Source organism: Cladophialophora yegresii, assembly GCF_000585515.1.
Source record: "Cladophialophora yegresii CBS 114405 chromosome Unknown aczIN-supercont1.2, whole genome shotgun sequence".
NCBI classification, from domain to species: domain Eukaryota; kingdom Fungi; phylum Ascomycota; class Eurotiomycetes; order Chaetothyriales; family Herpotrichiellaceae; genus Cladophialophora; species Cladophialophora yegresii.
Genome location: NW_006913046.1, coordinates 802,423 through 829,925, shown reverse-complemented (window position 1 = coordinate 829,925; position 27,503 = coordinate 802,423). Strand labels below are relative to the sequence as shown.

Sequence of the window (27,503 nt, the reverse complement as noted above, 5' to 3'; positions counted from 1 at the left end):
CGATCTGCAACGGCCCGACCTCGTCCCAGTACATCCGTGAAACGCTGCTGCTGTGTGGTCCAGGCCTCGTGCCATCTCAAAACTTGGGCTACTACGCCAGCAGGTCGCAGACACTCTGGTGGAACCCCAGCAAAGGCACATCTGTCGGTCAAGAGGCAAGGCTTGACTTCCCACTTATTGTGAATGAGGTACCTGACGCTGCGAGAACAAAGGTCGCGGAGTATGTCCAGGAACATGGGATGAGGGGCACCCCGTCACGAGCAGCAGTTCATTGAGGTGGACACGCGCTCAGACACAACCAGCCCACCACTTCTCATTTCCACAACCATGCGCCGACACCATGGCCGAGCACTGTCGCCCTACCATGGCCGCACGGCCTCCCCTCCCTCCGCAGAAGTCTCCTTGGTTCGCAGCTTTGACTCCAAAATCAACCCATCGAGACCTGCAAGACAGTCTCCTCTGGCAACCTCTCAAATTGGGGGAATGCCACTGGACTTGATCGACCGCATTCGCTCCTTCCCCCTCTTCCAATCCACCTCCGATGACTTCCTCGCCGACATTGGCCTGCTCCTCAAACCCCAGTTGTACAACACCAATGACTATATCATGATAGAGGGTGAAGACGCAAAAGCGATGTATTGGCTTGTTCGGGGCGCCGTGGCTGTGACCTCCCGGGATGGGGAGAGTATTTTTGCGGAGCTGAAACCGGGTGCATTCTTTGGAGAGATCGGGATACTGATGGAACGCCCTCGCACTGCGACGGTTGTTGCACGAATGAGATGCATGGTGGTTGTGCTGAAGAAGGAAGACCTCAAGAAGATATTGCCGAAATATTCAGATGTGGAACAGGCCATACGCGAAGAAGCCCTCGAGAGACTTACTCAGCTGGAAAAGAAGAAGGCCCAGGTCCTGCTGGGAACGGAGGACGTCCCAGACCATGAGAGAAGAGGCTCTAAAAGAGCCCGACCTACGCTAGGAGACGATGCTTATATGGCTGGCAGTGATGGCAGCGCGAACAGCAAGCGCCGCAAATCTCCTAGTCCCGGGACGACCGAGGTGTCCACAGCCAGTGCATTGGGACATGGACTTGTCAATATCAGAGCAACATTGAAGGAGCTGCCGTTGTTCGCTTCTCTCCCTCCTGATATTCTTCACTTTCTCGGTCTTAGCGCTCAGCCGAGAAGCTTTGCGCCATTCACCGATATTGTCAAGCAAGACACGAGGGGCCGCGAAATCTATTTCATCGTCCGGGGCGAAGTGGAAGTGCTAGACGAGAGGAAAGTCTCGAGCCCCAGGCTTCGCAAATCCGGCCAACCCAACGGAATACCCCGACCGCCAGTGGTCAAGGCTCGACTCAGGCCGGGACAGTACTTCGGCGAGGTCGTGAGTCGGGGTCTTGCAGATCGTCGAACTGCTACTGTCCGCTCAGTCACACAAGTTGAGTGCCTGATGATTTCTGAGAATGTGCTCGCCGATTTCTGGAACCGATGCCCACCTAGCATTCTGCACCAAATTGAAGAGACGGCGAAGCATCGTTTAAAACTCAGCTTCGATGTTGACGTGACTATGAAGGATGCAGACGCCGCGCCAGATATCCGCGAACTGGAAATTGAAGACGGGAGAGAGAGGCGGACCAGAAAACTTGTCAATGGTCCTCGGGTCACATTCACAGACGCGGGAGCAGAAATCCCCAGTTCGGCGCCCTCGGTACAGATAGAAGAGCCCAGCACCTTGGAGCCGTCCGACCCGGATCCATTCCTGAGCGAGGGGCTAGAGAAAGTAAAATCAAGGTCAAGAAGAGGGTCGCTTGCTCCTCCGCCCCCAGACGAACCTTCAAAAGATCAGAAACGTCGGTCTCCTCGATCATCTCCTACCAACACGACCAGTCCGTCGCCCAAGACCTCCGTTTCTGGCACACCATCGCCTACTTCTGAGTATAAAGGCTTTACAGGCTTTCCATTCTCGGATCCTTTCGCCCTCGGTGGACGACCCAAGCCTCGAGCGAGATCGAGCCGCGGTCTAAACCGGGGGACTGTTCCCGAAAAAGTCCTCCCGTTGATTCTTGAGTATCTCGACCTGCACGACCTGATGCGTCTGCAAGGCGTGTCCCTGCACTGGCAACACGTTGTCAATAGTGACCCCAATTTACTTCACCACCTCGATCTATCGCGTTACAACCGGAGAGTCACAGACGATGTGCTCATCAATCGCATATGTCCGTTTGTGGGCCAGCGGCCCCGATTCATCGACATCAGCAACTGTTTCCATATCACCGACGAGGGATTCGCTGCCCTAGTCAACACGTGTGCCGCAACAGTGCAGGGCTGGCGCATGAAGAGCGTCTGGGATGTGACCGCGCCGGCGATCCTCGAGATGGCAACCCGAGCTCGCGGCCTCAAGGAAGTCGACCTCAGCAACTGCCGCAAAGTCAGCGATACACTCCTCGCCCGCATTGTCGGCTGGGTCGTGACGACCCAACCTCAAGCTCCTTCGAACCGCACTAAAACCCACGCCCAACGACCCGTCGTCAACACCAAGCTCGGCAACAACGCGGCACCTCCCCCTCCGCAGCCCGCGCCGGGCACCGTTATCGGCTGTCCGGACCTCCGTTCCATCACGCTCAGCTACTGCAAACACATCACCGATCGGACGATGGCGCATATCGCCACGCACGCGCACGCACGCATCGAGGCCATGGACCTCACGCGCTGCACGACCATCACGGACGCGGGCTTCCAGTTCTGGGGCAACGTCAAGTTCGAGCGCCTGAAGAAGCTCTGCCTCGCCGACTGCACGTATCTGAGCGACCAGAGCATCGTGTGGCTCGTCAACGGCGCGGGGAGCGGTTTGAGGCAGCTCGATTTGGTGAGTCATGTCGCATGTCCTTTTCCGATTTTGTTTCCCTTTTCTTCCGGCCTTACTGTTCTAGCGCACACACAACTCCACGTGAGCAAGTGTGACAGTAAAAAACAGCCAACTAACGTCAAGTCCGAATACCTAGTCCTTCTGCTGTGCCCTGTCCGACACGGCAACTGAAGTCCTCGCGCTCGGCTGCCCAAACCTCACGCACCTGAACCTCTCCTTCTGCGGCAGCGCCGTCTCGGACCCCTCCCTCCGCTCCATCGGCCTGCATCTTACTTCCCTGCGCGAACTCGCCGTCCGGGGCTGCGTGCGCGTGACCGGTCTGGGCGTCCAGTCCGTGGTCGAGGGGTGTCAGAAACTCAAGCTCTTCGACGTCAGCCAGTGCAAGAACCTTCAGCCGTGGCTTGTCAGCGGGGGGATCGAACGATGGCGGTCACTGGGTCGGGACGTCGAGTTTGTGGTTGTGAGCTCGGGAGCCAAGGTCGTGAGGTCTTGAGATTTTGATGGTCTTGCAGAAATCTCGGAGAATCGCGAGCGAGTTGACGAGGTGTGCGCGAATGCATGGATGGGGATGGATGGCTTTTTCGGTTGCTATTTGGATTCAATTGAATCGAATGGATGTGATTGAAATGGATGGGATTGGATTTCCGCGGCCGTTTTGAGAACGAGCTAGGACAGGAAAGGACAGGACACGCGTGATGCCACTTTGGACATGTTACGAACAGATACCCCTTGCTTGATGTTGATCAGATTCTTGAAATTACAACTACCATTCCGATTGTCAATATTCACTCCCGTCTTCAAGAGTCGCGTCAGGCCAGGTCCTCCACCGAGTTTGACTGATATATACGATCGTCCAGTCCTTCCGTCCTGTCTCATTCGATCCACGTCAAGTATGCCTGTGTCAATGGTCTTCTCTCTCAACGAGCCGCGGTTATGATATGGCAGTAGAGTACAGCAAGTCAGGACAATCCAATGCAAGCATGCCAAGTGGTCATCTCCCTACACCCCTACATACCTACATATACAGGCATCAATGTAACATAACGTACTTGGTCGACCCGATGCATGCACTGCGGTCCTCCGCATGTCGACGAGGTGAAGTGAACAGGCAAGGGAATACGTGAGAGATTGGTGGAACTTTGGCTGCACGGCCAGAAACGACTGCTTTGGAAGCATAGTGCGTTGCGGAGATCCGACGTGACTATAGACAAGCCAGGCGTCCGTGTATGCGATACGACCAGAGGAAGGCTGTGGCCTATCGAGGTGTCGAGGGATGAGCAAGGCATCGAACGAGTGGCTCTCGATCTCGACGCCGTCATGCTGTGCTCAACGTATCCCCATTCACGGATGAGGATATCTTGACAGCTGGAGCTAGAGGCTGGTAGTTTCTTCGTGGTGGTGACTCTCCAATGCGTTGAGGATCGGGTGCTCTTCGCGGAGGCAGTTGCCAGCCGTACTGTCGAGAAAGTCAAGGCTGCGCTCGCTGCTGATGCAAGTCCACCCTAGGGGGGAAACATTGGCGCCAGAAGGCAGTGTCCATGCCAGCACTGCGGAGCAGCTCAGGGTCGAAAACGCCCTCCGCGAGACTGCGTAGAGCCTTAGACATCCGTGAATGGCCATATTGCTCTGCGTATCTGGATGCCTTACTGCAGATTGCTTGAAAGGACGCGGCCTGCTTCGACCGATAGCAGTGGTGAAGTAGGAGCTTCATCATATCCATGTTGCACTTTTCGGCCGCCAACTTGAGAGCAGAGCCGCCAGTAATCGAGCCTGGAGCTGTAACATCTGCTCCTGCGTCGAGAAGTATTCGCATAATATCCCGAGAGAACCAGCTGACAGCTGTTTGTAAGGCAGTAAAACCATTGTAAGGGTGCACGTCCGCATTGACATTCGCCCCCGCCTCCACCAAGACTTTCACAATCTCAGCACGTTGCCACAGACAGGCGTATTGGAGTGGTGTAAGCCCATTAGAGAAGAAGGCATTCACATCAGCCCCAGCCTCCACAAAGACTTTCACGATCTCGACGTTTCGTCGCCAGCAGGCGTGTTGAAGAGGTGTATTTTTATTAGAGAAAAGGGCGTTCACATCCGCCCCAGCCTTCACCAAGACTTTGACCATCTCAGCAGTTCCCTCCCAGCAGGCAACTTGAAGAGGTGTATGTCCACCAGGGAAACGGGCGTTGACAACCATCCCGTAATCAATGAGCATCTTGGCCATCGTTACGTCGCTGGTGCGACAAGCCATTGCAAATGCATCGACACAGTCGCAGGGAAGTAGAAGGTTGGCACGAGCACAGTGCTCGACCAACAGTTTCGCGAGCTCAAAGTCTCTCCAGTCGATGGCGATCTCAATACTTGTTCTGCCGCGTATATCCGATTGGACCTCGGGCCTTGCGCCGCGCTCGAGGAGATAGCGTAGCAACTTCTGATTGCGAGCCAGAAACGCTCGTTCGAACACAGAGCCATGTTCTCCAATCGCGTTCACGTCCGCACCGTGCTTAAGCATTGACTCGATTTCCTGGAAGGTGCTTTGGGCGGTAGGGGGAGTTATGTTCAGATCATCGAATTTTGCGTCGAGCCTCCACTGTGCAATTTGTTGAAACCAGGCGGCAGACCTTTGAACAGTTAGTAAGATTTTGTCAAACTCAGCTCGGAGAGTCCTACTGTTCAGGCAGATAGGGATGAGCAAATTCTCCATGTACTTGAGCGAGATGCTCTTCAACAATCTTCCCATGGTACCTCTTCTCGTCCGACTTGATGCATGCCGTCTTGAAGAAGGGATTATACTTTGCTCGATCTTTGATGTGTCCTTTTTGCAGGTGTCTTTCGAGCTCATGGATTGTGGCAAAACCTCGCTTACTCCGGGGGCAAGATGAAATCCCGCAAGTATGCTGAGTCTCGTGTTCAAGATGATGCTGACTAACCATTGCTTAGCGGTTTGCAGGCATGTGGAAGATACGACTACTCACTTCAACTCTAATGGCGTGTTTGCCCAATAGTGACAATCGGGACATTTCAGAGGTATCTGCCCCGGTCCTGACCGCCCGCTCGAGCTTGGCGAACTTGCTGTGGCCGATGCATTGGTGGATTTTCGGCTTATATGGTCTGCTTCACTGTGATGGGCCCGAGACACGAAGGCGTTGGTGGTACTTGGTTCTTGATGAGTTGTAGGTTCCGTGCTTCTATGCCTTGTAGCTGAATCTGAACTTAGGCGTTGGGTAGCATCTGCTGCCGATAGAGCAGGCGGGACGGCATTGGGCGAGCTTGATAAATTGGTAGAGTCCGGTCTCTTCTGGATCAGAACGCCCTCCGGAGTTGGAGACCGTCGTTCTAGAGCCACGTCAGCAAGAGCATTGTGAGATTCACCGATGCGTCTTGCCTAGACTGCACTTGCGCTCCCAGGTAGAAATGTCGTGTCTTCTCAAAGCACGTTGCAGGCGCTCGGGGCTCAGAACGACATCTCCCACAGTTGCGGTTGCAGTATCGTGAGTCAGGCCACGCCGCTCCAGTCCCCTCCCAATGGCTCGACAGACAGAGGCTTTGAGGTTCTTGTCATATTTCCATTCCTTGAGTTTTCGCTTATACTGTGGTATGCTCTTGCAATTGCGTCAGCGAAGGCTTTGGAAATGGATTTGGTCTCGATACCTTGCAGAAAAGTCGCGGTGGTCGATGAGGTATTGACGAACGGCTTTCAATTCGAGGCCTTGGGTGAGATAGAGATCACGGATGGTTTGCTGGTGTTCCAACCATTGTGACCGTGGGATGGTAAGTCCGGCTGCGGACATTGCGGGCTCAACTCGAGAAGTGCAGGCACCGCATGCTCAAAGCTATCAAGTGCGGAAGTCTCCGTGCGCAAGAAGACGAACGGCTCGAACACGAGCACAGGAGGAGACCATGAACCTCAGTACGCCTCCAAGGGACGCGCTTTATGGTGAATTTCAGGAAGTCACTGGTTGCGCAGAGATCAGGCATCCTTAGAAACATTCTCGTCATTGCATTCAGCCGTGCGGCTGTTCGATGTTGTTCTTGGGGAAAAAAAATGGTTGGTTGTTGTCGGAAGTCCGCTACCAGTATGTAAGAGGCTACGTAGCTTAAAGCTGTAGTGTCACTGGTGTGCGTGCTGTGAGTCGAGGCTGCATCTGCTGCAAGCACTTTAATTAAGTTCAGGGTGCATACTCCGTAGGTGCCGACCAACGGGCAATCATCGGGACATGGAGCGGTAAGGCACGCGGAGATCCAGAGCCCAAAGAAGCCTAACCAGGACCCGCTGTTTGGCGAGGAGCTCTGTGACTGGTTCAGGACGAAAGTGCTCCGGGGGATGGGCCAAGCGAGCGCGTCCGACCGGATTGCACTGCCCCCATCTGGGCAACCTGCGTGCCTGGCACGATTCCACACTGCTATCCGATAATATACGTGCTGGGTGTGTGCGGTCGTGGTGGGGAGAACTTTCATACACCACCAATACGAGGATGAGCAGCTCGTCTCCCACAGCTTGATCACCTTTCGGCGAATAGCCTGCCTGACCTCTTCTCTGGTGAGTCGGCGCAGGCGTTCTCACAGTACGTGGAGAGATCGAACCTCTGAGACGTTCCAATTACCATCCAGACACGACGTCGTCGTTAATTGTATCCCGACAACGGGGCACATATCAATGCCAGGCACCATGACCCAGCCAGACCCAGCAGTAACCGTGATCCGCGCCGTACTTTCGACACCATGCGATCTGGGGTTGGCGACCCTCTGTATCCACACGAGCGAGAAATATGTCCTATGTGGGAGACTTGCACGGCAAGAGAGGGTCATGGATGATAAATAAGGACGCGATTTCGTCCTTGCCTTCCGACTTTCGCTCACAAGTCTCATCCGCACCGTCTGCCTGAATTCCACCTTTCCATGGTCGACCTGCAATGCATCTCTCTGCGGAGACCGTCGTCAGTATCATCGCTGTTGTTGTTGCCATCCCACCCGTCGTGCTGGGCCTTGTGAAAGCGTATCAACATCGGACGAGACAGCACAGCCTACCTATGTATGAGGATCGTCCGACAGCCACAAGACCTTTCCCCCAAGGTAGGAACCGCTCATTGCAACAGCGACGCCAATCGCTGACACCTCTTATGTGACAGTGGCCGCAGCAAGCAATCCGAGCGTCTTGGTCGCTCGTCCAAGCCCAGTTCTTCTTCGGCACCCAATGTCACTGCACGAACCCGCCGCTCCTTCTTTGGACATTCCTCGTCATCTGACCTGGTAACATCCGCACCAGAGAATAGCCACCTCAAGCCGCAAAAGAGCATTTGACGGCATACTGCAGATGAAGGATAGGAACTGGGTGCATGTCGAACCAGACGGGGATTGGGATATAGAGCTCTGGCGGGGTTCGGCAGAGGTCCTTGTATGGTTCACATCGTCACATGGCGTATATTAGAATCATCTTTGTGTTGTGGTAGCGGATCTGCATGTCATGGCGATACCTAGCTCTACCACAAGAAGACATTGGTCGAAATTTGTATAGCCTTCAGATTCCTCATGGCACGAGACACAGTCTATTAGATAGGATACGAAGCAACTGGAACCGCTGACCCAGCCGCAGCCTTTGGAAGGCAGCTATTCTCTCACCATTGCGACTCTTTAGTGAGTTTCAGCACAGCATGACACAGTTGGAAAGTGCACCCAGATGCACTTGGAATCTGGAAACTCACACGGAAGGCGTTGAAGAGTACCAGGTATGTGGTTGGTCGTGCCCCAAAGTTGCCGCAGATGATGCTTTCCCACACACCCCACACGCTGACGCCGCTTCGTGCCTTCCCTTGCCGTCGTCTAATAGGTACGTAATTAGTCGTAACGGGGAGCGCAAAAGGCGGGACTAGGCATGCAGGCATACGAGGCAGGACTTCCGAGTGGTCAATGCCGAAAATGTCAAAACCCCATGGACCGAGTCACCCAGGAGTAGTCCGTGCCTGCATGGTTGTTCACTTTGACTATCACCCTATTCACATTAGATGCCACCACCACCATCATCACTGCATGCGGTCCTTCTGGTATCTGCCAATCTCGTCTACTTTATCCTGAACTCCATGAGCCCCGACAGGCGCTGCCGCGCACTTCGACCTTGCACATTCACTTTGCAGGTCAGGTAGCCTACGAAAACACACGACCGTCTTCAGACGAACCTTTGCACTGGGCTAATCTTCTTCCCACAGACACAATCGCTGCTACTGGCCAATCGACGCCGCCGTCAGTGTTCCTGCCTGTTGCTTGTGATGAGGGTGACCGCGGTGACACTTTTGGTAAAGACCCAGTCGGGTTGAGTCCCGTGTTAACATGAGACATGCCAGCTTGAGTCGTCTCAACGATGAAGGAGATGAACCATAAAAATGTACTCCCCCAGTCGGGTGAACTACACGGAGTCTTCACCCCGCAACATCCAGGTCTTGCGGGCTTACCTTTCATTATCGCGTATGAGATGCCTCTCTCCAGCGAAACAGTCATCGGCATCGTTGCCGTCGTTGTCGCCTTGCCGCCAGTCATGCTCGCCTTGCTGAAGGCTTATAGATGCCGGCGGGCACCACAGCACCTGCCGCTACACGAGCCTCGTCGTCCTGTGACAAGACACTCCATCAAGTGTATGCAAACACTTCTAATTGAGAGTCCGTGGCTGAGGTTCGCAGTCCCTCCCTCAGCCCCGCCAAGAGAACACGAACCTGGATATGAAATCAGACTTCCACTACCTGTCGCACTGTGCCCGTGCAGCACTCTCCCGCTCGCGAGCTCTTTACCAGCACCACTGTCAGGTCGTCCTACCTGCTAAGCCAACTAAGATCGAAAACGAGCAAGCTGTCAGACAACGCAACAATGCCGAATCTGGGGCCCCAGCGACTGGATCCGTATACCAACGAATATCTCGGACAGTTTTTTCCAGCTCTACAAATTGACAATTTCTCACGAAGAATGTGGCCGGTGTGCTTCGAGTGCAGATCTCACAATGTCCTTCCTTCCGTTTGGATCTCGGTCCGACCACCTCATATTAGTGGCCGATTCCATGCTGAAGATAAACATGCCGGAGGCTTATAGGTATGCAGGTTGCTACTAGAGGTTCACCAGATATGTATTAGGCCAACCAAGTGGTTCTGGGTCAGTGGATCCTTCATCCACCCCAGTGGTGTGCTATGTTCATGTCGTGCAACAGGTCATGTGGCAGAGCTGAATTCGATCCCTCCATTCCACACCTTCATAATATCCCTGGTTGCTGAAATGTTCTTCAATGGATTCGACCCCAGCAGCAACAGGTCCGCCCGCTTCCCGTCCATGATCAGTCCCCGGTCAGCCAATCTAAAGAGTCGCGCGGGTAGAGACGTTGCAGCCCTTAGTGCCTCAGCAGGCTCAAACCCGACCTCATTCACAAACACTTCCAACTCATCATGCACGGTGCTCCCCAGAGGGTTCTTGACCAAGGCTGCAAAAGGGTCCATCTCAGAGATAGCATCTGTTCCTACCAATAGCGGCAGCCTTGCTCGGCGCATGCTTTTCAAGTTCCCAATTACAGTTCGCCAAGACTGATTGTTGTACGACGATTGTGAAGCAACAGTACTATTCAGGAACGCTTTGACCACCGTAGTGGTAGGGACGATGAATTGACCATTTCGTCCCATATCTGCGATCATGGCCGATGTGATATTTCCGTCCCCAGGAGTGTGCTGGATCCCATCTGTCCTCGATGCAATCGCCTGGAGGTATGAGCGTACGTCGGCAGCGTGGGTCATGGCCTGGCGTCCAAGCCGGTGCGTCTCCGCCACGATCGCATCTTGCGTGGCTTGATCAGGCCCGTTTGTCTCGGCAATGATCTTGATGAAGTCTGAATTGTTCCCGAAAGCCCAGGCCACGAATTGAGGTGCCTGGGCCGCCGAACGGATCAGGGTGTTCGGGTCCGCGTGCATAAGCAGGGCGTGTGTCGAGTTGGGGCCCATGATACCCGCACTGGCTGTGAAGAAGGAGGTCAAGCCGGGCTGATCCCTCAGCGACGCACAAAGCGGGTACGACGGACAGATCATGCTCATGGCCGTGGTCACCCCGTAGCTACTGAGCGTGGCCAAGTCCGAGATCAACGCCGGGTGGCAGTGGCTGTCGATGAGGCCCGGGATGAGGTACCCGTCCTGGCCGTCGATCCAGCTGTCCACGTCGCGCAGATCGAATGTGATTTTGCCGTCCTGCATCGCCAACGAGCCCGAGCGGAAGTCGTGGCCATTGAATATGTGCACGTTCCGGAGTCCAGTCTTCGAAGTAGGGGCCGTAGAGGCCAACGCGGCTCGGCGCTGGATGTATCCCTGGACTTCATGCTGGTCCGGTATCAATGGCCTGGGTGAGCAAGTACTTGCGACAGAAGCCAGAGCAAGAGTCCAAAAGCATAGCATACGCATCCTGAATTCGATCTTTCACTTGAGTTTTACTCACCCGCTACATGCCCCGTCACGGCGTAGGTATTTATACCTCAAATATGCCAATCAGTATACATTGTGGGACTGGTAACTGAGATTCCCACTTCCCACCGAGCGGTCCCCGGGCTCTAGGGAAGGCTGGAGGTGATAATTGCGGGACGACATGCGGGGTGGCCCCGGATCACAAGCAAGCCGGAGAAGGTCAAGCATGGCCATAATGCTTGTCGTGCACCTTCCTGTCGGTCAAAGAGACCTAGCCGCCAATGGATGCTGTCGCATAATAAAAGACTTGGTGAGATCTCGACTGATTTCGCCATGATTGCTGGATTAGAAAAGCGCTTTGGTTGCCTACTGCCCTGTGAATAAGCGCTAACGCTGCGGGAACTTGGATCTACAGTATGAGCAGGCGGTCAGCTGGAAAGAGTGTTGCTTGCGAAGGATACTACATGACACACCGATGTTCAACTGAGAGGTTTTACGTACCTAGGCGTCTATGCTTCGTTGTATCAGCCTCTTCTACGGAGTACTCCGTACGGTGACGCAGCTCAGAGGTGCCAGGAACTGGCCAGGGGTGGGTAAGCGCTGCACCGCCACAGCGCCACAGAATGTGGACAAAAATGACATCACCCGGCAGTCCCTCACTGGCCTTTCGATGGATCTTACCAGGTACGTGCCAGGATTCAGGCCTCGAAGATCGTGGCTTCAGAACCGATAGAGAGAAGACCAAGCATGGCGTGGGCGTGGCTATCTTGCTACGCAGGTTTGAAGCACTGCCTGAACGCGTGGACTTGTGCGCATCTCAACCTAGGGTGAAGTGCTTCAACACAAGCTTTGACAATTGGGCCTTCTCACCTTCCTTTCAAGCTGGGCTGGACGTGGCTTTGACCTTGAAATACCCGTAGACACCTCAGCTCCGATCGGGAAGCAGTCAGGCAGCACCTTCCAGATACCTCTCCCTGGTCGCGACTTCTCCACATCTATCTGGACATCTCACTTGTCTGAAACGACAAATGTGCACCAGGTCAGCCCGTGGGCATAACAGGCCTTTATATTCAGAGTATACGGATATCGCAGCATACATTATTAGCCCAACCGTCAACGGGTAACTTCATTAACTTACACGATAGTCGATTCGTGGGGATATAGCACGGCCTGGCGGGAACGGCTGCTGGTTAGGGGACGTTCACTGTCATCCTCTGACCTTGCGCTCTAGGAAATACATAGCCTGGAGGTTCCGCAACAACATCCCTCACCTTTGAGCTTCCTAAGGTTCGACCCAACGGGGTAATCGAGGGAAAAGACGCACAACGGACATTGAAGATCAGACCCAGCATGCACACAATGGCCGGCGATATCTTGTCACCACAAGCTTCAGCGGCCCGAAATAGGAGAAACAGGAAAAGGAGGATTTCAAGCACGCGGCGTGCCTCTTCTCGAACTCACATGCCAACCCTTCTACTTCTTTCAACAATCCTTCACCTTCCTACAGCGCAAGCAGTTACCATGCTACCCCTCCGAGTGACCAACAACTGTAAGGAGCCCGTTTGGCCAGCCATCCTCACCCAGGAAGGCACTCCCCCCGCCAGCTCCGGCTTCCTTCTCAATCCTGGCGAAACAAACCCGCAGACCGTCGGACTAGATTGGAAGGGGCGCGTGTGGGCACGCACAAACTGCAGTTTCCCTAGTACGGGATCTCAGCCTGCGAGCGGGCAGGGTGGTGCTCCCTGCCAGACTGGCGATTGTGGGATGTTTTTGCAGTGTCCGGGTGCGGTGAGTGACTCTTCGCCCAGATCGATCGTTCGATGTGATGTGATCAACGAGTCTGCACCGGAGTGAATTTATATGGATCACGTGTGGCTGATCAAGTTCTGTGGAAACAGGGGCAACCACCAGCGACGCTCGCCGAATTTACCTTGTCATCAGCCACGAATCAAGCCTTTTACGACATCTCGCTGGTGGATGGCTACAACATCCCGGTCGGCATCATCTCCTTGCTCGGGCAGAGCGGCAATCCCAACTTGACGGACATTCCGCCGAACCTGACGAATCCAGTGTGTATTGGGACGTCCTCTCTCCTTGCCGAAATTGGCGACACCAGCGACGCCGAGTTCGGCACCAACTCGACCTTTCCCTTACCGCTCGATCAATCCATCACATCCTCCTTCGTGCAAGACTGGTGCCCCTGGCCCCTTCAGCTCGCGCCGCCCACCAAACCAGGCGATGGAGTCTACCCTTACCCGGACGACAACATTGAGCGGCCAATCTTCAACCCCTGTCTCAGCGCCTGCGCAAAGTGGAATAAAGCTAAGTACTGCTGTACCGGTAAGCACGGTACACCCGCTTCCTGCACCCCCAGCTTGTACTCCCAGCAAGCGAAGAAGGTCTGTCCCGACGCATACAGCTACGCGTATGATGATCAGACTTCGACGTTTATCATTCCCCAGGGTGGAGGGTTTGAAGTTGTCTTCTGTCCGGCGGGCAGGAGTACGAAGATCTTGGAGACATTCGGGGATCAGTTGAGGCAATTGGCGCAGAGCGGGCACGTCACGAGAGATATTGTCTCGATGGCGCAGAATGTGACATATATCAAGGAGAAAAGTGCTGCCTGGAGGTTCGATGAGCCGAGTCTGGGCACTGTGGTTCTGGTTCTGTTCTTGCTGTTGACTGTGCTCGGGCAGTTCGGTCCTGTATGATCGCCGTGATCCGGTCGCCGGAGGAGGTTGGAAAGACCATGCGAATGCAGAGCCAGTACTGCAGCGTCATTTTCGATACCCCTTTTGGCCTATTGTTGAATATTCGTATCCATGATGAATCACATCCCGCCACTGCTGTTGATTTCACCCCTTCTCTTCGGCCTTGTTATTCCAACTCCAGACACAGGTTTTGTGATCAATCTCGTAATCCTTGCCTCCCCATTGCAAACTAGTCACTCCAGGAATCACGCTCGAACAACTCCCAGGCCAAGGTGCATCATCCCCACCATACAGCACAGCCCAGAGGAGCCTCAAATCGCGAGTGGGGAGTTTCTGCATGAGAACCTTTGTGGCTGCGACTTGGATTTGCTTTTTGCGGTCGACGTCGTGATGAGCAAAGAGAGTCGCCTGCTGTTCGGAGAGGTAGGACTCGTGTTTGACAGGATGAGCTTGCCAGCGTGAGGAGTTTGAGCCAGCTGTGAGAGGGGACGTTGAAAGCTGTGGCGGGAGATGGAATGTCTCTGGGATGGGGAGGTCCTCTTCGTCTGGAGACTGCAACGGAGGGTGAGCTTGCGGTTGCGACTGGGACGCACTGGGAGCTTGAGGAGCAGGTGATGTCATTGATTGGGTTGGTGGAGAAGTAGACACAGGCCTCATTTCATCCCACCCTGTCTTCGATGGATCCGCATATATCGAAGCGGCTGGTGTCTTCCTGGGGTCATCCGCTGCTGGCGGGCGACTGGACGTCAGTCTCGCCCTGTTGGCCTGTGCCACTGCAAGCTTCTCTCTATACAGATTCATGTACTTGTCCATCGGCTTCCCGGCCACGAAGTCCTCAATAAACTCCGTCGAGGTTGCGCCGTCGTAGATATCCAGCCCAAGAAGGCCGACCAGCTCATTCTTGCTCTTGTTGGTGGCCGTCCATGCCACAAGATCCTTCCCGCGCAGAGGGTTGCCGGCCGCGTCCTTGGGCGCGTATCTCGCCTCCAGCGTCTTCATGATCGTGGAGGCCAGTTCGATGGGTTCGGCAATCCTCCACGCTTCGCTGCCCGGGACGAGGGTCGCCATTATTAGGCTCTTCGCTTCGGCGTTCTTAATCCGGAAGTCATCAGACGTGTTTGGTAGAGGCGAGATTCGTGGGACATGAGAAGCGGCGGCCGCTGTGCTCGGCATCGTGGTCTTGCCCAGGGCCTTGGAGGCATTCTTGGACTTCTTGTTCGGCATCCTTGGAGACGGGACTTTGGGCACAACGCGCGCTGACTTTCACTTCACTTGGAAGTCTGCTTGCGTCAGCCCCAGTGCCCGGGCATGGTGGGAGCAGAGTCCTACGGGAGGAATGTGTTTGTCCAAGAAATCGCTGGCCATGCGCAAACCTGGAGGGCAAGCTCAAGGTGGCATCGTGGGTAATTATACGCGGTAGAGAGTATTTGCTCCCCGACAATTTTATGCGGTGAACCATATGCTCAAAACGCGCTTCTTTTGGGCTTGGAGCCTGGCACGTGATCTGGAAAAACGATTCTCGCCCCACATGTGTGTAGCTTTCTTCTTTCTTCCCTTGAATGCGAAGTCCGAGATACGTTCCTCCTTTTCATATGCGTCTCACGACTTCAAAGATCTGCGCTTGCATGGATACCAAACCCAGCTCATTCGCAACCTCCCCCAGTCTCTGGTGTGCGTCTCCTAAGCTTAAAGAGTGTACTTGAAACCCTCTTGTCCCTCAATCGGCTTCTCAAGGGTCCCGGCATCCACTTGCTTATTCTTCTTCCAGAAGTACCATGAAGTGCAAGCGACAGATCCCAGAACAAAGAACTGCAATGCGGCAGTGGCCCACAGTCCGCTCCTGTAGTAGGGAGCTTCCTTCTGGGTGAAAGCAGTGGAGGCGATGATGCCGCCGATCGCGCCGAACCCAATCTGGAGCGCGCTGCCTACACTTCTCTTGGACTGCATCCGGATGTTGTTCGACTGGTATGCCAGAATGGCCGGAATGTTTCCCTGGCATCCAGCAATGCCGAGGAAGATTCCGAAGTATCTGACGCCGTCCGAGCTGTGGTAGGCCGTGATCATCAAGCCGACTATCACGATGACTGCCTGGGCTGCAATAATAGGAGCACGGACGTGATACTTATCTCCAATCCAGGCGAACCCCAAAGCACTGAATACTGCTGTGACAACTGGAGGTGCCGATAGCAGATTGGCAATGCCTGCGGTATATCCCATACCCTACCACGAATTAGCCCCAGTCTCAGAGCCGGAGGGTGATACATACCTGGACGATGACTGGGGTGAAATATGCAAAGGCGTATGCCGGCATAGTCGTTGACATGAACATCAAAGCGCTACCATGGTCAGAACACTTTTGCCGAAGGGTCCGGCGATCAACTCACAACGTCCAGAGCTTCCAGTCTCCGAGATGATGGAAGAATTTGGCCCAGGTAAGAGGATCGGGAATGGCATCATTTCTATCGAGCTCAATCCGTCGCACGATGAATGCAGCCTCCTCGTGACTCAAGAGACCCTTCTTCTCAGCTTTATCGGGGAAGTCGACAATGATGAACCATGCGATGATGGCGACAACTACTGTCATTAGACCTTCGATGATCTGCCTCAAATCAGTTCCAACCGGCCATCAACGAGCTAGCTCTTCTACACTCACAAAGATCCATTGCCATCCGCGCTGGCCGCCGACTCCTTCCATCTGCATGAGACCATACGCCAGAATATTGGAAAAGCCTCCGACGAGCACGGAAAGGATGTAGAAAAACGCGAGCCTTGAAGGGGTCAACACCCAACCTTCAGATTGTCTTTGTGACACGTACCGCTTCTGCACCTCATATCGAACGTACCAGCAACAGATAAGGTATACACACCCCGGGAAGAATCCTGGTGATGATGCAGTCAGTACGGCGCAAAGCACGATTGCAGTCAGCCGTACCTGCTTCGAAGAGTCCAAGTATTGTGCGACACACAGCGAGAGCTTCATACGACTTGACAAATCCCTAGTCCTCTTATGAGCGCCAATTCGCAGATCACCACCAGGGAAAATCTAACCTGGCCGAGCATTGTGCAACCCCATGAGAAGGCTATGAATGACAGCCAGTTGGCACTTCCAACGCGGCGGAGAACGATATTTGACGGCAGCTGCAACTTGGTCAGCATGGTCACTGACGGGCTGATCCAGAATGTCCCCGCACCTCAAACAAGAAGTAGGGTGGAAAGAATACGACAAGAGCCACGGTATAGCGGTTGCCAATGTTTAGTTGAAGATCCTCTCCCATACCAGCAACTCGGGCATTGGAGATCTGATTCCGTCAGTGCCCATGACCTGTACAGAAGTAGACAACTTCTTACATTGACCCGATCGATGAGTGCAATGGAGTACAACGCTCCCAGAATTGGAAGCAGACGAAAGTCAATCTTGCGGATCAGCTTGTTCTCCCTGTGTTTGTCAAAGTGAGGAGCGTCATCGATAGGACTAGGCTGATCGTGGGCGGCCACATCGGATGTGTGCTCAAAAGAGCCGCCGTATTTCTCCTGGTCACTACCAGACATGATGCCTGCAAGGAAGGGCGGATCTGGTAGAGAGGAGATTGAAAGACAGCACCTGTGTTGCTGTTGCAAGTGGAAAGCTGGTGTATGTTGAGCTGAGTCCCGCCGCCACGTAAGGCATTACCTGTCTTATATCCCATGATTCAGCAAGCCCAAGGCATGGCGAGGGTTCGAACACGAGTCACTTTGTCCAACCAAGAGACTTGGCAGTCATTGTCGCGCAAACCGTGTGCTGGACGAGCATGTTCCGCCGTCTACCCCTCATCGTGGCACCTTGGCCCCCTCGATCATATGAAGCTGCCGCGCTATTGCCAAGACAGAGGACGAGCATTCATTCCGGCCAAGAAAAGAGTTCATTACTGTCCAAAAGGATATAATCTGAGTATGCAAGCTGGCGGGAGGGTGAGCCGCGGCAGCTTCATGCGACCTATGTTCTCCGCCCAATGCTCGAGTATCAACACAGCCATTGCTCCATGGAGGAGATTCAATCAGGCTGGCAGAGCCTTTTCCGAGCCATTGTTTTACTGCCGTTACCCACTGCCGATCTCGACTTGGTCAAAAATCCGGGGTAAACCGCCAAGCTTACCGAGCTTGCCACCGAGGCTCTAGTCTCCTGGGCGTTCCGCTATCATGGCATTCCCTGTCTACGCGAGAGACTTCCACCCACCTCCTACGTCTTGCGGTTCGGACGGGCAGCGACATAGACCTGAGTACTCGGACCTCGGTACCAAAACTGTCGTTATTTTCCTGATTGGTCTACCAGGCCGAAGAAGAGAGTTTGATGTTGCAGAAGTACAAGACGGAGGAAATGCAACTGCGGCTGCCCTCTCCTTCCACATCCTCCAATCGATGAACAGCCGAGCAGGCTGGACAGCGGCATTCAGGTTGCGTTCGTAAGTCCAGCCAAACCTTCTACGACCTCGCTTGTGCCAATATGTCTGCAGCTTGCGCAGCAAGCGCATAGGTTGCGGCCTGAAGATGTGCACCAATTGGCATTGGAAGCACACTTGCATCGACGACACGCAATCTATCGACGCCAATAACTCGCAGTTCCGTGTCTACCACTTGTCCCATACTGGCAGTACCTGCTGCATGGAAGAACGTCCGACCTTCTGAGCGCACGCGCGCGTCGACTTCTGAGTCAGAAGAAGCGTCGCTTAACGACTCGAACGGTGGTGGAGGATTCTCCGCCTTTACGATATCTGCCAGAGAAATTCGAGCAAGCCTCAGCAAGCGCCGTATGCCATAGCGCATCAAAGCCCGGTCGACCTCCGTTTGGTTGTACTGTGGGTCAACGACAGGTGGGTCTAATGCCGAAACTGACGATATGCCGATGTGGCCACGTGAAGTGGGCGACATGACCGACACGACAGCACCAATATGTGTGCCATCAAACGGTACGTGCGTGTTCGTGAGTGGTTGACCTCCAGGCACGTAGATGATGACCGTCTCAAGGTGCGCTGCGCGAGAATCAAGAAGAGAGCTCGCATACTTCCGGCTTTCTTGGTCAGGACCCGCGATGGCGTCGGCTTCCACCGCTCCCTCCAAAACCGAGTTAGGGACGTTTTCAGTCGCAATCCAGTCTCCAGGAAGGCCCAATTGATATGCTGGGTCTGCCCATGGACCTGCCGCGCCCCCAAACGCAAAACCAGCTGATGGATCTTTGAGTGGAAACGCAAAGCCAAGAAGAAGGTGATCGTGCAAGTTTTTCCCAACTGCAGGCAAGTTCAGTTGCACCGGGATACCAACCTTTTGTAACTCTTCGGCCGGTCCGATGCCACTCAGCAGCAGAAGTTGCGGTGTGCGATATGCCCCGGCCGAGAGAATGACCTCCTTGGTGGCCGAGAATTGCCTTCCATCATGCAATTCCACTCCTGTGGCGGTGAGATTCCCCGCTTGCTCTTCAAGCACAACCTTCTGCACAACCGTTTCAGTCATGACAGTGACGTTGGATAAGTCGAAAGCACTACTCGCAAGCTGTCGTTTGCCGTCCCGCCAATTCTCAACAAACTCTCCGACTCCGATGGGTTCGCCGCTGTTGGCACTGGAAATGTTTTCCAGTCCAAGATCGAGCCATGCCTGCAACACCCTTTCGCGCAAAGGGTGTTTGCGATTTGGGCTGCTTTTCGAAACAGCCACATTTGTGATGTGGTCCTTTTCGATCTTTTCGAAATAAGGCAGCAGCCCGTCATAACCCCACCGACTGTCGCCCACAACCTGAGCCCACCGGTCGTAGTCGAATCTTGAGCCTCGGGTCCAACTTCCATAGTTGGTGGCGGTACTGCCACCTAGTGCCTTCCCAGCGCCATTGTACAGACTCCGATTGTTGAGGTGCGGTTGAGGAACGGTCTCGTAGTTCCAATCGATTTCAGAGCCATGGGCGGCGAAACAACCCATGGGTGTCTGTGTCAGTGGGTGCTTCGACACGTCGGCGCCCGCCTCAATCAGAAGGACAGACGTCGACGCCAGCGACTTGGGCAAGAGGGAAGCCAATGTACAGCCGGCAAGACCGCCGCCGACGACGATATAGTCGAACGTGTCCTTTGTGGAAGCCATTCGGGATGATTGAGCTCGAGGCTCGATTAGCGTTAAAGACGGGGACTTGGGAGGAATGGTTCGGTCTGTCACGGTGCTTTTCAACTCGGTTTTGTGGTTGTCGCGGCTCAAGTGGTTCTCTCCGTGAGCACGTCCGCGCACTGGTGCTGCCCATGTGGGATTCTTATAGAACATCTTTCCGGCCATGCAATGCCTTCCATCTTGATCCATGTAATGTCCCCGCAAGGTCGTAACTTGCATCAGCTATACGCGGAATAGAAGCGTCTCAGTGCCGCGATTTGTCCCTGCAAATGGTTGGATGTTCAGCCATTGCATAACATTGATGACGAATGAGGAGTGAGCCTCTACGAGGAACACGGTGTACAATTCACAACTACGGAGTAAGCCTGGGGGCCTGGGGCTGCCAGCACGAGCGGGCAAGACATGGAGGCCTGAACCATCTCGATAGTCCGGCAGTACTTCTGTTAGCCCTCTGCATGCTATTGACGACCTTCTTGAGCACATCTCAGCACCTAGAGCCTGTTCGTCCACGCGCTCTGAGTGAATCTTGGAATAAGACAGTCCTGGTTCGCCTTGCGGCATCCCTGGCATCGATTGGCGAAACACCCATTCCTGCTTTCCGTGATAGCGCCTCTTATGTCCTCTCCTCAGCTAACCCTGAACAGGCAGGTAGCGGGCGCTCCGTTAACACCGTTGAAGAAGTCGTCCTTCATTTGATACCTCCCGCTCGTATAGCTGGAGCCAAGCCAAGCTAGCACAATTTACAGCCAATGATTCAGAAGCTACACGGGCAGCCTTAGCAGGCCTGAAGGCCGTCTCAGGAAGGACTTGGCGAGTATACCACCTCATGGAGCCTACTACTTACTACCAGCTGTTAACCATTGCTACGCTACAGCATGCACTTTTCAGCTCTGCCATCATTATTAGGCACCTGTCGCCCTCATTCGGAGCCTCGTGATTGGAGCCACTACGTCGTCAGAGACAGATACGTTGGGCCCGTCGCGGAGGGGCGCCTCATCAATAACCTAAACCGTAAATCACATGATATCTCGACATTGGAGACCAGCTCAAGCGGTTCCAATACGTCCAGGGGGACTCACTAGCGCTTGGAAGATATCTGATGGCCTGGCGGCCGCCTGTCCTCTTCCCTTAACACTCAGATGACTCGACGACAGCGCGCCAACACTGGGATTGATGGCAAGTCTAGGCGTCCGAGCCCGGAACACTTCCTTCTGGATAGCTCTACATGTTACTGGGACTGCAACGAGCAAGTCAAATGGCTGGATCTTGTAGAATCGAGTGATCATACCAAAGGCTTCCCACTCCGCTTCCGCCTCAGGCCGGTCTCGAATCAAGGCTCTTGGCTCATTGATCGTTGCTACGTCCGTAATTTGGCGATCATATGGGGCGCTTGAGGCGACTCCGAGGGAGGTCATCGACAGTTGCGGCTTGAGTAGACATGGGGCGAAGGAAGCATCGCATTGGCCTTATTTCGCCGTGGCTGCATATCAAACGTTCGGTCAATTAACGAGGATAGTGGTATCGACCGAGGAAGACATCATGGGAGTTCAACAGGCACGGCCATGACGAACAGCCTGATGTTGTAGGTTCCGGAGGGTACGTGCCCACCAAACTTCTGTATCGCTCGCGGTAAACATGATGAATTGGCACAACAATCTTCGCCCCGGGTCTCCTCACCCAGCATCTAGAGCCTCCAGGCGTGGTCGCAAAATGTAGCTGTTCCCTCCCTGCCACTTTTAGTGACTCCCTCCCGCAAGCCGCGCCATCACCCTCTGGACACAAATCTCCTGTGCTTCCCTTCTGACTTCTTCGCTCGCATCCTTCGTCAACTTCATCCCCGTCGCGTCCGTGCCTGTGTCCACGGGCGTCTCGGCCAACAACTTGAATCCCAACCGCTCGTACGCCCTGATGCCCTCCAAGGTCGTCGTGTCCAGGAGCACCGGCCTGTCGGGGAACTCTGCGAAATGCTGGTCCATCTGATACTTTAGCAGTCCTGAAGCATACCCCTTTCGGGAGTACTTGGGATTCCTGGCGATCATCTGGACGAAGCCACACTCGCTCTCTTTGACGCCTCGCGGCGGGAGGTCCGGAAGCGTCCGACTCCACATTTTGGCAATGTTCGCTTCGAAGACGAGCTCGACGCGGTAGAAACCCGTCAGCCCGTAGTGCCAGGGGAGCATGAGCGAGAGCAAGCCTGAGCGCCAGAGCGTAGGGATGCCCAGGCCGCCGAGTCGCTTCGACGGAGGCAGCCATAGGAGAACGGCGCCGATTTCACGCGTCGCGCTCGTGGCGTTAGTTGAGTCTCTCTCCGTGGCCATGCCCGTGGCCGTGACTGGGACTTCCGCGACAAGCACACTCCCGCCTATCAGTCTGGTCACCTTGATCAAGCCGAGGTAGAAGCGCACTCGTGATCTCTGCAGTCTGCTCATCGGTGGATTGCTGTCCACGGTGCCGATCGTGACGGGCTCCAGCGGGTGAGATACACCATGGAACCAGTTGTGATTCCTGCAGGGCGCGGTGCAAGTATTAGCAGCGTTGGTGCAAGTAGATCTTGAAAAATAAATCCAGGGAAGTCACTCATTCTCGCTCATCGTGGTTACAGCCTTCGTCGCATACGTACTCACCATAGCGGAAGAAATGCATTGCAGAGGATTCTTGAGAGGAGGTCGTCTTCTTGCGCTTCCGCCGTGCGGTAGATAAGGCCTGATTCTGTCCCAGCTCCCGCCGGCGATGGTTGTTTGTTCTCAGTCATTGTGACCATCTGCCAGTCTTGGACTTTGCATCTGACTGTTGAAGACCACGGCCACCACGGCGTCCAAGTACCAAGATATGTAGCATGTTAACATGGTGTCAAGGAGTGAGACCCCCGGGCTTTCGGAGAGAGAGGCCCTAATTAGGCCCTAAACCCCAACTTAGGCCCACCTATCTGCTGTAGCTTGTATTGCTTTGCTTCCCTTATGTAACCCACGATGCTTGGACCTTCCGCAGAGACAAGCTTCGGCAAGGAGTACACAGCAGCGTCACACGTGCGGTAGCACTGCCGCTTCTGCTATGAGTAACTCGTATCCCGTACGAGGTACGAGATATGCACCCGCCCTCGGCGCACAGCAATGTGCACAATGGTAGCGAAAAGGGACTAGTGCCAAATGGCGGCCTCTAATGCCTTGGCAGATGGATTGGGAATCGACATCATGCAGTTTAGTGTCGCTGTTCGTGAAGCAGGCGGGCATCGTTTGATCATTGATCATTCTTGTAATCTACACGGTGCTGCGAAGCTCTTCCTCCAGTACTCTTCGACCTTCTTGCCTTCTTGCCGTTCCTTCACAGCCGCTTCATTTGCCAAGCTCGTATTGCATCTTGCGCGATACCCGGACAAGCAACTAGCGCATCACCTCATCCGCACTTCTGTCGACCTCTATCAGTTCGTCCCTTGCCTTTAATCCGTAGCCATGAAGGCAACATCCTACTCATTAGTATCTGTACTCTTCTCCTTGTCACATCTCGCCGCCGCCGTATCAATAGACTGCGATCACATCCGCGTGGATGGCAAGAAGTTTGATCTTTCGAAGCTCGCGGGTCGACACTCCGTTAGTGTCCACGACACGTCGAGGCCGCCGGCAGAATACAACACAACGTGGACGGTGAACCTGTGTGCGCCGCTGAAGAAGCTCGAAGGAATAAGGGACCAGGATCAATGCCCGGCAGGCACGAGAGGTAAGCCCCTACGCAGCGCCGAAGCAAAAGGGAGCATGATATAAAGTCCAACGACGCTAACGCTGAACCGAGTACAGTATGTGGCGTCGTCCGCTCGTGGAACCCGGCCGACGACCCGGAGAGAGAACACGTCGAAGTCGAGAACGTGATCCCCGTGGCGGGAAACTTCGAGTCTAGCACGGGCGGGAGTCTCGACCCGAAGGTCTCGCGGTTAAAAGCCCAGGATTCGAGCTCCGACGGTCTACAGATCGAACTCAATGGTGGAAATTACAACCACATGAAGCAAAAGGCAGTCATCCAATTACAATGCGACAAGGACAGGACAGGCAACGAGGAGAAACGCCGGCGGAAAAGAGAGGACAAGGACGATAAGAAAGACGGCGATGATAAGGCAAAACCGCCCAGCACATCGAGTTTAGAGTTCGTGAGCTACGGCCCGGTGGAGGGCAAGGAGAAGTTGGAGGTTTTGCGGTTGAATTGGCGCACCAAGTATGCCTGTGAGGACTATGCCGATAGTGACGAGGCGAAGAAGAGCGGCTGGGGCTTCTTTACCTGGTTTATCTTGATGTACGTCCGCCTGGCGCCCACTATCCGCATTACAGTGTTTTGCTGACATGACCTTGACAGTGCGTTCCTCGGCATCGCCGCCTACCTCATCTTTGGTTCCTGGCTGAACTACAACCGCTACGGCGCACGTGGCTGGGACCTGCTCCCTCACGGCGACACCATCCGCGATATCCCCTACCTTGTCAAAGACTGGTCCCGGAAGGTGGCTGATACAGTGGCAGGAGGAGGTTCGAGGGGCGGTTATAGCGCTGTATAATTCGAGTATAACCTGTCAAGTGGAATTCGACACAAGTCCTGTGAACCTCTACTGCAAGACTTGTCGCTACAAGACAACTTGGGCAAAAGGCACAAGATTCGGCTCAACTGTGGTCGACTTCACACCTGAACCTGTATTGATAAAAGGCAGGATCAGGCACCAGGGACCATGGATTGAAGGGCATAGCGTGGCGCCTGGACTTTGTTCAAGATTCCACACATCTGTATTATTTTGTTGTATACAACGTCTTCAATGTCGGCCTTGGCCACCGAAGAGCAGATCTGACCTCAGGGTACCGGTTCTCCTCACTCTCGCTCTTGCCATTGCGAGACTCGCGGCTCAAATACACGGCAGACAAGCAAGATCGTCGGCCCGCACACTTCATCCTTATCCCAGTAACTGTTCCTCTCCCGGGACAATCTCGCCGGATTTCTTTGCCGAGCCGTGACTTCGGGCCACGATGCCATACGCCGGGAAATACTATTTGCGCATGTGGTGAGTGTGTGTAGTTCATGTTGGGACACTGTGAAGTCCAGAGGGAAATGACAGAGACTTTATGTGGCGCAACGTACCTTGTCCAAGAAGGGCAGCACCTCTGCCGTGCCGGGCGTGTTCCTCCAGTCTTTCATCAAGAACATGGCCACGCCAAACAAGCCGGTCTGTAGAGCGGACAAAGAAGACAGAAGACGTCAGCATGTGTACAGCGCGGCCATACTCATCACATCCCGTCACAGTCGTTCGAAGCACAGGGCTCAACAGGGCCGAAGACACAGACAACTCACCAAATGAACGCCCGCGTTCTCCATCCGCCGGTTCGCATCCTCGGCCAGTTTCGGAGTGGCCGTCCCGCTGGCCTCCGTGTTCGCCCACACGCTATACCCGGCCTCGCGCAAGCTGAGGGCCAAAAACATGGTGCACACCTCGGTCACGATGCCACCCAGAATGACCTGCTTACGACCCGTGGCCTCCACGGCCGCGCGAAACTCCGGGTTGTCCCAGGCGTTGACTTCGCCGTTGCGCCGGATAAAGGGGGCGTGAGGGTACATGTCGGTGATTTCCTTGGGGAGGGGCCCGTTGGGCCCGTTCTCCGCCGACGTCGTCAGGATGGTGGGCAGGTCGAAGAGCTTGCCCAGCTCGGCGTGGGCGAGGACGTTGTTGCGGAACTCGGCCGTCGTGTAGTCCTTTACCAGCTGGAGGAGGCCGAGCTGGTGGTCCACGATCAGGAGGATGGCCTTGTCTTTGTCGAGGCGTTCGAATTTGTAGGGTGGCGGGGGGTATGATGCGAAGGACATGATGGTGGGGGAGGTTGGGGTGGTAGGATACCGGATGTATGGAATGTGATGATACCGTGCTGTTAGTACTGTACTGTAGCTGGCGGCGTTGGTTAGATGTTGATTCCTTGGACGGTCTGTACGGCGGCTTTTGTGACAACTGCTGGTATGGTAGGAAATGGGGGTGACTTCTGATCGAAAGAGAGTGCGAGTGCGAGTGGGAGTGCCGGTACATATAGAAGATCTACGCTGCAACGTGGTCCGCGTCTTTCCCTGGTTACGGGTCCCCGTGCTCTATACCGTGGACAGTAATCAAATCACTTCACCTACCAGTCACCTACGGTATGCAAGGCAAGGCAAGCCAACGCACGTCAACGCAATGCAATGTAATTGCAACGGACTGCTCATCTCTTGTTGACTGTGCCCTTGACGTCAAGGGCCGACGCCTGGCAAAGAAGAAGCAGAGACTGCCAACTAAAGTCGACTCAAGTCGACTCAACAGGGCCCAACGTCGCAAGGCTTGATGAAAAGGGCGATGGCCTTCCGAATCGGGCCTAGCAACGGGGGGTTTACTGACTAAGACTTGTGTCCTTCACACAATACCTGCTGCGGGAACCTGATGTGGTATATGGGGCAATCAGGCAAGTGTGAGCACTGAACAGCGCAAATGAAGCATCGGACAGTCGATTGAGATCGTGCCCGAGGCGCATGTGTGTGGCTGTCGCCTGCATAAGTACTGGGTGAGTACGTAAGTGGTGCTGTGCTGAGTAACGCGCAGCCGAAGCGGATAACGACACTTCGGAGGATGGCGTAGGAGTCAAGTATCGGCTCAAAGACCTCGCTCTTGAAGGGCTGGATAGATGGGTGGACGATGAAGTCTCCAGCTTGTGGCGATCCGTAGCCATTCTGCACTTGGTCGACTACGAAGCCATTGTTATCCTCAGTACACAGTAGGCCCCACCAGCTTGACTGGAGCGGCAAGAGGTCAAGATTCAAACATCGCTGGGTTTTCGCGCCAAAATGGCCTATGGCAGAGCGCTTGGACAGAGATAATCTGCCGTACGGAGTACCGTCCTAGGTAGATTGCATGTTGCGCTCAGCACAGGAGGAGCCTGCAGTTTGCCTCCTAATTGTTGGTCCCTTTATCGTTGCCAGCGCGTTTTGTATTGGTGACACTCAACCCTACCCGCGATATAAAATGCACAGTATCACCGTGTCCTCAGAGTACTGCTTCATCGAGCCAGCAGAATACTCGGCTGGAGCTGAACTATCCTGCCTGCCATCACGTCCATTTCTATGATTCAGCTCGATAATGGTTGCGTCAAGGTAGGCGGTGAAAACTCGCAATATGCTCAGGTCCACGAGATTGTCAGGGCGTTCGACACGGGGTTGCGCAAACCCAGCGGGTGAGGAACACATCACTCCGACCAAACAGCTGTAGCTTACCATACACTGCTTCACGGGATGGTGGTTGCAAGTCGTTATGCGAAGCAAGCATTCCTGCAGAGGACGGCAGGCTTCAAGAGCGTCAGCAGATGTATGCAGAGGACGGCAGGCTTCAAGAGCGTCAGCAGATGTATGCAGA

At 54.5% G+C, this 27,503-nt stretch overlaps 10 protein-coding genes across 10 annotated transcripts; 3 read left to right on the top strand and 7 right to left on the bottom strand.

The window, feature by feature from the left end:
* Positions 1–327: 327 nt before the first annotated feature.
* Positions 328–3,358, top strand: A1O7_02216 (uncharacterized protein; the record flags this gene model as incomplete). Its single annotated transcript, XM_007756250.1, has 2 exons — positions 328–2,865; positions 3,002–3,358. The coding sequence occupies 2 exons, from the start codon at positions 328–330 to the stop codon at positions 3,356–3,358; spliced, it is 2,895 nt and encodes a 964-aa protein (XP_007754440.1).
* A 975-nt stretch (positions 3,359–4,333) lies between these two features.
* A1O7_02215 (uncharacterized protein) lies at positions 4,334–5,599 on the bottom strand (the record flags this gene model as incomplete). The annotated part of the gene is made up of 1 exon (XM_007756249.1): positions 4,334–5,599. One exon carries the CDS (start codon positions 5,597–5,599, stop codon positions 4,334–4,336), a length of 1,266 nt encoding a protein of 421 aa, XP_007754439.1.
* A 4,450-nt stretch (positions 5,600–10,049) lies between these two features.
* A1O7_02214 (uncharacterized protein) lies at positions 10,050–11,072 on the bottom strand (the record flags this gene model as incomplete). The annotated part of the gene is made up of 1 exon (XM_007756248.1): positions 10,050–11,072. The coding sequence occupies one exon, from the start codon at positions 11,070–11,072 to the stop codon at positions 10,050–10,052; it is 1,023 nt and encodes a 340-aa protein (XP_007754438.1).
* A 1,725-nt stretch (positions 11,073–12,797) lies between these two features.
* A1O7_02213 (uncharacterized protein) lies at positions 12,798–13,987 on the top strand (the record flags this gene model as incomplete). Its single annotated transcript, XM_007756247.1, has 2 exons — positions 12,798–13,064; positions 13,175–13,987. 2 exons carry the CDS (start codon positions 12,798–12,800, stop codon positions 13,985–13,987), a joined length of 1,080 nt encoding a protein of 359 aa, XP_007754437.1.
* A 144-nt stretch (positions 13,988–14,131) lies between these two features.
* On the bottom strand, positions 14,132–15,211 carry A1O7_02212 (uncharacterized protein; the record flags this gene model as incomplete). The annotated part of the gene is made up of 1 exon (XM_007756246.1): positions 14,132–15,211. One exon carries the CDS (start codon positions 15,209–15,211, stop codon positions 14,132–14,134), a length of 1,080 nt encoding a protein of 359 aa, XP_007754436.1.
* Positions 15,212–15,673: 462 nt separating this feature from the next.
* Positions 15,674–17,536, bottom strand: A1O7_02211 (uncharacterized protein; the record flags this gene model as incomplete). The annotated part of the gene is made up of 9 exons (XM_007756245.1): positions 15,674–16,207; positions 16,254–16,323; positions 16,372–16,586; positions 16,641–16,755; positions 16,804–16,867; positions 16,920–16,983; positions 17,036–17,125; positions 17,179–17,286; positions 17,336–17,536. The coding sequence occupies 9 exons, from the start codon at positions 17,534–17,536 to the stop codon at positions 15,674–15,676; spliced, it is 1,461 nt and encodes a 486-aa protein (XP_007754435.1).
* A 909-nt stretch (positions 17,537–18,445) lies between these two features.
* A1O7_02210 (uncharacterized protein) lies at positions 18,446–20,263 on the bottom strand (the record flags this gene model as incomplete). The annotated part of the gene is made up of 1 exon (XM_007756244.1): positions 18,446–20,263. One exon carries the CDS (start codon positions 20,261–20,263, stop codon positions 18,446–18,448), a length of 1,818 nt encoding a protein of 605 aa, XP_007754434.1.
* Positions 20,264–21,846: 1,583 nt separating this feature from the next.
* Positions 21,847–22,862, bottom strand: A1O7_02209 (uncharacterized protein; the record flags this gene model as incomplete). The annotated part of the gene is made up of 2 exons (XM_007756243.1): positions 21,847–22,615; positions 22,735–22,862. The coding sequence occupies 2 exons, from the start codon at positions 22,860–22,862 to the stop codon at positions 21,847–21,849; spliced, it is 897 nt and encodes a 298-aa protein (XP_007754433.1).
* Positions 22,863–23,559: 697 nt separating this feature from the next.
* On the top strand, positions 23,560–24,647 carry A1O7_02208 (uncharacterized protein; the record flags this gene model as incomplete). The annotated part of the gene is made up of 3 exons (XM_007756242.1): positions 23,560–23,824; positions 23,902–24,391; positions 24,452–24,647. The coding sequence occupies 3 exons, from the start codon at positions 23,560–23,562 to the stop codon at positions 24,645–24,647; spliced, it is 951 nt and encodes a 316-aa protein (XP_007754432.1).
* A 387-nt stretch (positions 24,648–25,034) lies between these two features.
* A1O7_02207 (uncharacterized protein) lies at positions 25,035–25,939 on the bottom strand (the record flags this gene model as incomplete). The annotated part of the gene is made up of 3 exons (XM_007756241.1): positions 25,035–25,127; positions 25,220–25,306; positions 25,430–25,939. The coding sequence occupies 3 exons, from the start codon at positions 25,937–25,939 to the stop codon at positions 25,035–25,037; spliced, it is 690 nt and encodes a 229-aa protein (XP_007754431.1).
* Positions 25,940–27,503: the final 1,564 nt, after the last annotated feature.